General features: G+C 37.8%; 1 protein-coding gene across 2 annotated transcripts in view; it reads right to left on the bottom strand.

Annotated features, from left to right (window-relative positions):
- Positions 1–725: 725 nt before the first annotated feature.
- Positions 726–12241, bottom strand: part of LOC129779951 (uncharacterized) — a 177638-nt gene continuing 166122 nt past the window's right edge. Inside the window, exons 11-18 of one of the 2 annotated variants that reach the window (XM_055787746.1) lie at positions 6384–6483; positions 6198–6320; positions 5785–6132; positions 5152–5636; positions 4950–5089; positions 2404–2525; positions 2129–2343; positions 726–2073 (exon numbers count right to left, since the gene is read on the bottom strand). In XM_055787746.1, coding sequence (XP_055643721.1) covers positions 1820–2073; positions 2129–2343; positions 2404–2525; positions 4950–5089; positions 5152–5636; positions 5785–6132; positions 6198–6320; positions 6384–6483 — 1787 coding nt within the window. In that variant the 3' untranslated portion in view covers positions 726–1819. Of the gene's footprint in view, positions 2074–2128; positions 2344–2403; positions 2526–4949; positions 5090–5151; positions 5637–5784; positions 6133–6197; positions 6321–6383; positions 6484–12241 lie in introns of those variants that run through there. The other variant, XR_008743807.1, reaches the window with a different exon arrangement.

Raw genomic sequence — 12241 nt, 5'->3', positions numbered from 1 at the left:
ATGCACGTATTAGAATAAAATCCATATATACCTCCGTATTGCCTATTGAGGATTGTTGAGAATATGTACAACAAAATTGTAAATTCTACTAATGTTTGCTTTACCAAGGGTATTTGGTAGTTTTCTACCGAGGATTGCGTACACGTAGCACTGAAAAATTTTGTGGTATCTAAGGTTGGCAAAGGATCATTTAATCTCCGAGGTATATGTTCACAGACGAATTGCGAGTATCTTACACTTCTTAAAGTGAACGATGATTACTATAAAACTGATCTGATCTATGATAGGGGCAAATTAATGTTTTGTATTGGTGCAACGATCTTCAAAACATTTTACCCTGTTGAATAATGTGTGTATCATTTATGAATACGATATACGATAGACATTAGACACAATATACATAATGGGAGTTGATAGTCACCGGAAAACAATGTACGATGTTTTCGGACGCAAAAACGCTATTTATGGGCTACCGAAGGCACCGATGAATCACCTGTAGGAATGCTAAAGTAAGAAAGAACTGACGATTCTCTACCCTCAGCAAACGTTAGCACAATGCAATGTCAATGTAAAAGTAATATATTAGTAAACACTGAATCGCGAGAAAAACGTGAATGGCAATGTGATAGCCTTCATTGTGGATGAATTTAGCAAGTTCAATGTCCGCAAGATGGTGATGCATCGGAATGCTTCTGTAAATGAATATAACGAACAAAAAAATGTGATTCAGTTGATACATAACAGCAATTCTTCTTTATTTTCCAAAGTAATTAGTTACATTTTATCTCTTTGTATATAAATTTACGAATTACTGTATACTCGGTTCTACACTATAAATAAATTAACGCTTAGCTAATATTAGTCGGCGATCTATTTATGCGATTAGAGATTTATAAATATTACTCTCTATATATCAGATTCTCTGTCAGTAACGTGTTTGTTTCAGGTATTCGAACATCGAATTTATTTAATAACTTGAACCTTCTTATTTTGTTTTCTTTTCTGGAATATATAAATATATATATATCGTACAAATTAGAACGCTGTATAAATCGCATATTATTATGTGCACAAGTTTACAAAAACACACCTAGGGGCTTCCATGCTGAATCTGAAAGGGTACGACTTTCGATCGGTATACCTTCATGTACTCGCCGCGAATGTTAACTTATCAAGTTTCAAATGTACAATTTGTAAAATTTTCATATGCAGAGCGCCATTTTTGGTATTTATATCTCATTATAAAATGTATAGTAGAGCATAAGACAGATGCTGATGATACATGGAAATACTTTTAAAACTTGGAGGGTGAACATAATAGTATGATTGTTCGGAGATTTTGACAACTTTTGGCGTACATCGATTCATAAGAGTAAAGGTATCCTGTATCCATTAGGCGGTCGAAAAGGTTTATAATTCCGTAGAACTTCTGATCTAGAGATATTAGGCCATGTATTTTCCACGATGCCACATTACACAACGATTACAAATATTGACACTCACATTTTTTCTTATAAGCATGCTAAAAAATCTATACAAATAATTTTTTAGAAAAATTGTTTCGGCTTTGGAATTATGTGCCAAAAACTATGGCATTTATTGTCATACAATTCAAATAAGAAGTTATTTTGTTCATTCAACTAACTGTTGCTGTAGTTGTTGTTGTTGAGCGCCAGCATTGAAAACAATACAAAACAATTGGCAAGTCCAGCTTGCTAATACAAAATGTTGAATTAGATGTAAATCAATTTTTGCGCTCGTACAAACGCATTGCAATTACTTCTGCAAGCGAATGTCAACTAAATACAGTGGAGCAGTACTAAACCTGCCAAATGAGCAAATGATTTGTGCTATCCTCTCGTCCTGCGATCTCACTCAGTGAGTTGTTACCAGCACTTCTGAAGTCTTCGTAACCATCGCCTCCCGATATCACAAGTAGGTTAGAGCTACGACTACCGGTCGTAGCATCCGTCTTGATTGTTGGTTTAGCTGATTCTTCCGTGCTGCTGCTGCTTACCGGTGCCTCCACAAACGTCAAAAACCGTACGTGTCCCGTGTGGCCGTGAGGTATTCCTAGAAATGGTAAAGTTACTGAGTAGCCATAAGTGATATGTGATGCACAAGGTACCAGTTACGACCGGTAGGGATGTCCCTTTGCTCATGCTGGCTGCCGCAATTGTTAATAGAACACCTGCACTCGTTCCTACCCATATGAGATCCTTGCATGCCATTAAGGAGGTTACGCGAAGACAGGCTGCCTTATGCTGCCGAATGATGTCGTCACAATTGGACAGCATTTTGTTGACAGAAGGAGCCAGATTAACCTCGAACATTATTTCGAAACTTGAAAAAAAAATCGTTGTTGTGAGGATTATGTTTGTGAATTGTTAGCATCGAATATACCTATCGTAATGATAGCACTTGATATGTGATGAGTTCAGCACAGATATCCAAACGTATTCATTGGACACCGTCATATTCGTGATGGGCTTCGAATCATTCGATATTTGTATCTGACTGTCAACCTGAAATGGATAAATAAATGCAAACTTGAGAATAAAATATTTTCAGGAGGGGAGGCTAACCAAACGTACCGTTTTTAACGGAACAATACTGTTTTTTCGACCATTTTTTGACTGTCCCGTATTTTTATCAATCTGTACCGTACTTTGAGTATAAAATTAAAATATATATTTACTAGCTGACCCGGCAAACTTCGTCCCGCCCATTTATTTTTTGTTATCAATACCTTCAAACATTGACGTTTTCTTGCTAAGCGAACGTTCATGGGTCCAAATTCTCAAATTTTCAATTGTCATGTTTGGTTGGAATATGTTTTATATTTTCATGGGACCCCCTCTCCATTCCAGAGGAGGGAGGTGTGTCATACCATCATAGAAACATTTCTCGTACTCAGAAACCCTAACATCCAAAATTTGGCTCCATTTGCTGAATTAGTTCTCGAGTTATGCAACCCCCCTCCTCTACTTTAGAGAGGGGAGAGGAGTGTTGAACCGCAATAACAACGTTCCGTGCCCTCTAAAACCTCTAAAGCTATTAAATAACGAGACTGGTTACAAAAAGGGTTATATTTTAAAAATTATGGTACAACGATATGCTCCCCTTCATTATACTCCACTCCTCACACACCTTTCCATACGTTTTTTCCATTGTTCCAATGTCCGAAGCAGTGCTGAAACTCTTCTTCTGTTTTGGCGTTCAAAAGCCGCGTCGCTTTTACCTTCGCCTCTTCTACGGACTGAAATCGGGTACCTTTCAACACGGATTTGATCTTTGGGAATAGAAAAATGTCGCATGGGGCTAGATCTGGCGAGTACGGGGCATGTTCGAGCACTGGAATGCCCTTATCGGCTAAAAATTGCTTCACCGACAGCGCGTTATGGGCAGGTGCGTTGTTGTTCGTGTTTAGCTCAGAGTATTCGCACTGAAAGAGTTTGTCTGTCAATTGTGTTTTAATGAAGAATAAATGAAGTGTTTTTGCGACTTCGTCGTTGAGCATTATGCAAAATTGCTTGAGCATGGTAACGCATTATTCCTTTCTCTTGGATTTTCTATCGAAAGGATTCTCAGTATTTTTTTGACCTTCCTACTTTCACGTCAACGTCTTGTTGTCTTGAACGATTAATTTGGAAGCCCGGGTCTCAAACTACAGTTACTTTTCATCACAGATTGTTAGTGTCCTTTCAAACATAACTTGGCCATGTTCAGACAATGTTGCTGAAATTGCTGTTAATTTTGATTATTTCATTGGAATTCTTCGACATAAAAGGGAAGAGAGGTTTTTGACTAATAAGGTGCAAACTATTCTCAAACGTCTGCTTGATGCAGTTGGAGTACAGGAGGTAAATTTTTTTAAGCTGTTTCAAAGTAGCATTAGTAGGTACCTTCCTGTTCCGATAGACGAAAACATTTTGTTTGATGAGCGGACAATGAGTAAAGGAATTATAATTTATGAGATAAAAAGGTGGTACAAAGATCCGTGCCCGTTGTAATTACTGAACTTTGATCTGGAATTTTACAAATTTTATGATAAAATTTTCAAAAATCATATTCTATTTCGTAAAGTTGCTTCTTTATCTGAATATACTTTCGTTGTAGACAACAAACATCCAAGAATGTTTGATTGTTTTCTTTTTTAACGGTTTCATTCAGTCAATAAAGTTGGGTGTACAATTCAATTCGTTCCGTTTTAATAAATAGTCGACGGTGATAAATGAATCGTGAGGTGTCAACATCTGTCAACCAAATATTGTTTACAAGTCATTGAGCTGTGTAAAACTAGTTCAATTTTTACTGAGTTGAAAATGTTGAATTCCGTTGCAAATAAGCACCACATGCGGGAAGTTTTGATTTTCTGTTTCCATTGGAAGAAAAGTGCATATAAGGAGACTTGGATAGATTTTGTAGGGAATGGTTTGGGCGATTTGAAAGTGATGATTTTGGAGTTAAAGTCTGGAAGTGTCCGAAACCGTTGATCCGATTGAAGCGAGATATTGCATAAAAACGTCCAGATGCGACCAGACACGAGTCGATTATTTTCCATCATGACAACGCTCGGTCTCATGCTGCTGTTCATGTTAACAACTGTTTGGAAAATATCAGGTGAAAAATTATAGGCCAGATCTTGCCCCTTTCGACTACCATTTGTTTCAATGGATGCAGAACGCATTGAGTGGAATACGCTTTAATCCAGAGCAGAGCATTGAAAATTGGCTGGAATCGTTCTTGGCTCCAAAAAATGAACGCTTCTTTCGCGACGGAATCCGATGGGAAAAAGAAGTGTTTGTGTTTTTCATGTAAGAAAAGGAACGAATTGAGTTGCACAACCTATATTATGGTATAAACGTTTTCAAGGCTTAGGTGTCCCGTTTTTATTCCTGAAATATTTGGTCAGCCTACATAAGGGCGACGAAATGAAGCTTAGATACCTGCATTGTAGTCGTATTCAATACTTTGATAGATCCCTGAATAGCGCACCACAGTTTACCATGGACGTTCAGCAGCTTTGTGATCGGACTGGTAACAGTCCCCACAGTTATGGTGAAGGGATTCCCGGTATTCCAACCGCCTGAAATGAAAATTCAGTCATTGAGCTTAATGCTTCAAACAATACCAAAATGGCGCTCGTACTATTGTCGCGACAATACACACAAACATCTCCGTTAGCCAGCGATACGAACACTCGGTTACAAAGATAAAGAATGGAATAAACCGCGCTTATGTGTGGAATTTTAATTTTGTTTTTCTTAATTCGGATATTGTCGGTGCAGTTATACACATGGATGCATCCATCTTCAGTGCCGAGCCACATGGTTGGCTGCTGAACGTCCGCATCTTCTGAATTGGACTCCTGCTGTCGATGAACAATTGGTAGCGCAGATGTGTTAACTTCCGTAGTACTTTCAACGCACTCTGGTTGACTTTCCGTTTCGGAGTCATCACTGGAACTGTCCGAATCGAGCTGGATATTGCTGGTGCTTTTCCTAAGGTGGGTGGCAGATTCATCTGTCGTTTTTGAACTTCTTTTCTCCACCGGTTTGGATGTTGAATTGACTATTGAGTTCATCTGAGCTGTCGGATCCTGTATTGAAATGCTGACGCTGTTACTGATTTGACTGCAATGATAAATGTACATCCGTACTGTTGTATTTGAATCACTCTTTTACGTTACAATATGTTGGCATCACCCTATGCTTGCAAAATATCAATAAACAACCCGACGGGTCTCATATGCTCGACTACAACATGAAGCTTCCAACTCACCTATCATCAGACGAGGGAACAGAGGCCACGCATAGTATTCTCGCATTGCAAACCCCGTTGCAACTGGTTACCGTTGGCTCGGGTGTGAGACTCAGCACACAGACCTGTCCGACGTAACCATCACTGTTACACACCCAGACATCCCGCTGTATGCCTAGCGTTGGGGAGGCACATGTGAATTGTAGGCCGGCTCGTGTTTTTCTGATTGGCACGGAGACAAGGAATTCAGGCACCTGGCTTCGCTCCATGGCACTGGCAAGCTTCTGCTTTGCTTCCGTGAAGGATTCCTCCCACTGCGTTCTTTTTTCCGGTTTGGAAAATACCACAGTCATATTCTGTATGCCATTTCTGCAAGATAATAAATACGGGTCTTGAAACTGTTGCCGTCGAGTGTCTGTTGGGGATTTTCTTACGATGAATTCAAAGTCAGTTCTAGAATATTTAATTGAGCATCGTTCGTCTGTCTCTCCGATAGCTGGCGCTGTACCTCTCGCTGCAAATCCTTGATAGCTTCTTCAAGTAACTGATGTGAACATCTTGATTGATGATAAAAGAAATGGTTGGTACAAACAATATAGCGTTCGAGAAGGTATTCTCACCTTAAACTGGCAGCTAGATCATATATTTGAGAAAGCTTATTCGAATCGTCTGAGAGGTGTTCAATTTCCTTCATTATGCGTCGAACATTGTCGTCTTTAGCTGAAATAAACATTTGAGTATGGTTTTTGGTTACATTGCACTATGAAAAATATCTAAATGCTCAACTGTTCGTTAAAGGGCCTGGCCGGGTAAGGGAGTAAAAAGTGCCCCCAAACCAAATCACCAAATATTGTATGGCAAATATTGTATAGGATATTAAAAAATAAATTTTGGCGGTTTATTCGAACCCCTATGTGGTTTGACATAGGATATATAGTGAATAACGTACTTTTTCGTTTATTTCACGCCATCCTCAAAAGCTTCAAGATAAAAATTTGAAAAAAAAATACTGAATGTGCATCTTACTACGATGTATCAAGAAAAATTATCAAAAAAATTTTTTTATCAAAAATTGAAGTACTAAAAAAAATATTGAAATTTTGAAATTTTTTTTTTTGGATTTATAGATTCAGTACTATTCTAATTCATATTTAAATGTGTTCCTACGGATTTTCTAGATATGTGTGATGTTTTTCAGTGTTGCGCGGTTCAAAAAAATATTTTTTTATATTTCCAAAGGGGTCTGGCTGGGTATGGGAGTAAAATGTGCCCTTAAACCAAATCACCAGCTGTATGGAAAATATTGTATAGAGTTCTAAATAAAACATTTTGGCAGTAGTACCATATATTTGAGTCCTTATATGGTACACCATAGGATCTAGGATCTAAATGCACCTTCTCGTTTCACGCCATTCTCATTAGCTTTCAGGCAAAAATATTGAAAAAATATTGAATGTACATCTTACTAAGGTGTTTTGATAAATATCTTCAAACAATTTTTTTCATCAAAAAAATTTAATATATTATGAAAATTATTTTTTTTTGAAAAAATATAACTTTGAGACCCGCTTCTGTTCTAATTTTGATTTAAATGCGTTCGTATGTGTCTTTTTTTCTACATGTGGTGTAATTTTTTCCTGAATGTTTGAGAGCATTGCGAGACACAAACATAATTTTCTTCATCGTCTGTATTATTATTTTTATTTTCTTGAAATCGATTATTTTATTGTATTTGTGGTTTTCAATTGTAAGATTAAAATAAAAAAATAATAATAATTTGGATGTTTTGAGTGTTTTTCTCATTAATCCGAATGATCTTTCCACAAGGACTCTATTTTTTCTTACATGGCTCTATCGTTCTGCTGACTTCTATGAATTTGGTAAATCATTTAAATCCAATGTAAAGATAATCTCATAAATTTCAAGATATGAGAAAAAAAATCTTTGTACAGCGAAATTTAGAGCAATATACCGACAAAATTTAGACATATAAAAACAAAATTCAAATAAATATCAGAGCAGTTCTGCGTCTCTAAATTCAAAATAAACTAAAAATGCCCAAAGGCCAAAAAAAAATTTTTTTTTCGCGCAATCCTCTTAAAACTTCAAGAAAAAAATTACGCTACATGTGAAAAAAACAACACACACGAATGCATTTAAATAAAAATTAGAGCAAAAGTGGGTCTCAAAGTAATATTTCGTTCAAAATTTCGAAATGCCTGAAAATATATATAATTTTTTGACGTAGAACTACGTCTTTCATTAAGGGTGCCATATCAGAAAACAGGTCACGTTTTTATGAAATAAAGTTAACGTTAATAACTATTTTTGCTGCGAACGGATTCTGGCGATTTACATACCAAACGAATCGGAAATTCCCTAAGATTTGTTTGATATGCTATACATTACAGTCCCATGGTGTGTAAATGGGTAAAATTCATGAAAACTATACGCGTTTCCATTTTCCCATACATTAGTTCTGTACATTTGTGTGCTTTCCCGAACAGAGCTGTCAATAACGAGCAACTTATGGACAAGCAACGAAGGGGAAATCGTAAGATTCCGTGAACAAAGGAAAGGGAGAAGAACGAAGGGGAATATTTGCCTAGAGTATAAACAGTGGATCTCGCTGAAGCAAACTTTCATTCTTCGTGAGGACACTGACTGATCAATATCGTTTGCTGGGCGAGCTGGACGGTGAGGAGTGGAGACGGAATACGAGGAAAAAGTGCGCTAGGGTATTAGTAATGAATCTCCTCCTCTGCTGAGGCAAATATTCAGCCTTTTTCCAAACAGTGGACATTGTTTGTTTTCCGTCATCATAAAGGCTTCATTGGAGCCTTTGACATTGCATCAATGCATTGAACTGATGCTATGGTGAAGCAGGTGTTGTGCACTAAAAAAATTATTTGGAAATACCAAGTTATTCAATAAGTTATAATAAGTTATTAATTTATTTCGCGTGCTGGTTGAAAAACTCCCTTCAAATAGGATTGCATTTGCGCTAATCTTGAAAAGCGTTTATTTCGTTTATTTAGTCACCAAGAAAGTAAATATCGTTCTGGAATTTTGTATGTAATTTGGTTTCGCTTGCCAGTAGCAAAACTTTCTCCACTTAGGATGATAACTGCGCTTATCTCGAGCATGTATTGTTCTGCGAGGACAAGAATGAATCATCAAACAATAATCGTCAAATGATTCTACAAGAAAAAAATATTTCAAGGCGACCAAGCTGGTAGAATGGTTATTTCTAAAATTACGTAGCATTTTAAAATAATATTCGCAGTTATAAACAAGCGACTTGAATTAAACTACAACGTAGTTCTACGTCAACAATGCGGTCATGTCTTGGACACAACCTCCTATATTTTTTTTTGTGCCGCGAAAAACACTCTAAAAATTCTGAAAAAAATCACATACCTAAAATAGACGTAGGAATAAATTTGAAATTTGAATACAAACTAGAGTAGTACTGAATCTCATAATAAAAGAAAATTAATTTAAATTTTTTTTTTAATTTAATTTTTTTTAATATTTGATTTTTTGATGAAGAAATTGTTTGAAAATATTGATCGATACACCTTAGTAAGATGTACTTCCAATATTTTTTTTTCCATATTTTCGTCTCAAAGCTATTTAGAATGGCGTGAAAAAACGAGAAGGTGCATTTTTCACCATAGATCCAATGGTGTACTATATAAGGACTCAAATATATGGTACTACTGCCAAATGTTTTATTTAGTACTCTATACAATATTTTCCATACAGCTGGTGATTTGGTTTGAGGCCACTTTTTACTCCCTTACCCAGCCAGACTCTTTAGAAATATAAAAAAAAAAAATTTTTGTACCGCGCAATACTGAAAAAAATCTGAAAAAAATCAAACATCTAGAAAATCCGTAGGAACACATTTGAATATGAATTAGAATAGTACTGAATCTCTAAATTAAAAAAAAAATTCAAAGTTTCAATATTTTTTTTATTGCTTCAATTTTTGATAAATTTTTTTTGTTGATAATTTTGTTTGATACATCGTAGGAAGATGCACATTCAGTATTTTTTCAAATTTTTGTCTCGAAGCTTTTGAGGATGGCGTGAAATAAACGAAAAGGTACGTTTTTCACTATAGCTCCTACGTCAAACCACATAGGGGTTTATATAAACCGCCAAAATTTCTTATTTAATATCCTATACAATATTGGCCATACAGCTGGTGATTTGGTTTGGGAGCACTTTTTACTCCCTTACCCGGCCAGACCCTTTGTTATAAGATGTAGTTAGTAAGGATGTTATTTTTCAATTTTAAATAGGTAGGTGGTTATTTTTCAACAGATGACTTTAGTCTGAATATTCTGACGCCCCTTAGCATGATCCGATTAGATTTTGCACTGAACACAGTCCTTAGAAAGTTTCGTGATTGCTAGAGTGTGTCAAAAATGGACACCAGTATAGAAAAAAACGCTATATTTGACAATTTAACTTGGATGAAGGCGAGAACATGAGCCAGGCTGAAGATGTAAATAATGTTGATGAGTTTTCTCGTTGTTCATTATGGGCAACGCTATAAGAACGACAAAACTGAGCATCTGTATTCTAGGTTAAGGTCGGCTCAGACCTGATCGCCTGAATGAAAAAAAGCGCATCTCGTCAACTAAAGGGTGTGTCACATCAAATTGCATCACGGAAAAAACGCTGTAGAAATTTAATTTTTAGGAATTATAACTTCAGCTTTCGCTTATAATCAGAGAAGAGTGTATAGATCACGTTGGACATGCTTCACTGTCAATTTTTCGTAAATTTGGAAAAATGTCGTCGAACGAAAGAGAGCGTCGTGAATCAATCCTGTGCACTCATTTCGAGAATCCGGAGTTGTCACATCGGCAAGATGCTGGGAATCGTCCAATCCACGGTCAGCAGAGTACTAAAACGATACTTCGAGAACCTAACCATCGACCGGAAGGTGAAAAACGGCAATAATGGATGCTCCGTCAGTGAAAAAGATCACAAGCGTGTAGTTAAGCAGTTTAGACGTGATCCGAAAAGTTCGGTTCGGGATGTCGCCAATAAGCTGAATTTGTCAAGTTCATTCGTCCAACGGACCAAGCAGCGGGAGGGCCTGCGTACATACAAGGTTCAGAAGGCTCCTAACCGCGACGAAAGGCAAAACATGGTGGGGAAGACGCGAGCCCGGAAGCTGTACACCGAAATGCTGACGAAGCCGCATTGCCTGGTAATGGACGACGAAACCTACGTCAAAGCGGACTTTCGTCAGCTGCCGGGCCTGTTGTTCTTCTCCGCAGAGGACAAATTCAGCGTTCCGGAGGAGATTCGCAAGCAGAAACTATCCAAGTTTGCCAAAAAGTACATGGTGTGGCAAGCGATCTGCTCTTGCGGAAAGCGGAGCGCCCCCTTCGTGATGACCGGCACAGTAAACGGGCAGGGTTACCTTAAGGAGTGCCTACAGAAGCGCTTACTACCACTATTGAAGCAGCACGAGGGCCCGACCATCTTCTGGCCGGATCTCGCTTCGTGCCACTATTCAAAGGACGTGTTGGAGTGGTACGAAGCCAACGGGGTCACCTTCGTGCCAAAGGAAATGCACCCGCCCAACGCGCCGGAGCTTCGCCCAATAGAGAAATATTGGGCGATTATGAAGCAGGCCCTCCGGAAGAACCCAAAAGTTGTCAAATCGGAGGCGGACTTCAAGAGAAAATGGATTTCTGTTCAAAAAAACTACAACCTGACGTTGTACAGAACCTTATGGACGAGGTAAAGAGGAAGGTGCGAGCATACAGGCTTGGGCTCGAAGTATGTATAAAAAGAAAATGCCAAAAGTTGTTTAATAGTTTTTATTTTACTGTCTAAAATTTTCAAAAGGATCGGTCTACTGGGCGAATTTCTACAGCGTTTTTTCCGTGATGCAATTTGATGTGACACACCCTTTATATTTAAGATGGTAGCGCCATCAGCGGGATGTAGGTATCACGAATCTGATAAGGTAGCGTATCGAAGTTTTCACATGTTACGGAAGATGAAAATAGAATTTCAGAAAGGTTCAAACAAGAAACACGAATGATTAAGTATTTTGATGTAAGAACTCTTTGTGTCTCGGTAGAGCAGCAGCGGTCAGGAATGTAGATCACAGCGAGGTGACTCATCTGGTAGAGGCCCGTAGATGACCGTAGGGGAAGATCGCCCGGCGGGGTAAGACGAACCACTTCTAGACCCATTAGACCCACGTAGATAATCGTCCCTATAGATTCCGAAAATTTGGTAAATTTTTCACGAACATTTTTAAAAATCTGCAAGTGGAATATGGATGGACTTTTCAGAAGTTTATGTGTAGTTTATGAACAGCCCTAAACATTTAGCACCTTAGATAACACTGTTCCTGTTATTTTTACTCGAATAAACTTTTTGAAAATAACATCGCTCCGTCTTACCCCGTCATGGTCCGTTTTACCCCGCGGGTGGTCCT

The sequence above is a fragment of the Toxorhynchites rutilus genome, chromosome 3 (genome assembly GCF_029784135.1).
Source record: "Toxorhynchites rutilus septentrionalis strain SRP chromosome 3, ASM2978413v1, whole genome shotgun sequence".
Lineage (NCBI taxonomy): Eukaryota > Metazoa > Arthropoda > Insecta > Diptera > Culicidae > Toxorhynchites > Toxorhynchites rutilus.
The sequence above is the reverse complement of the archived record's forward strand: the minus strand, read 5'-3'. Positions and strand labels throughout refer to the sequence as shown.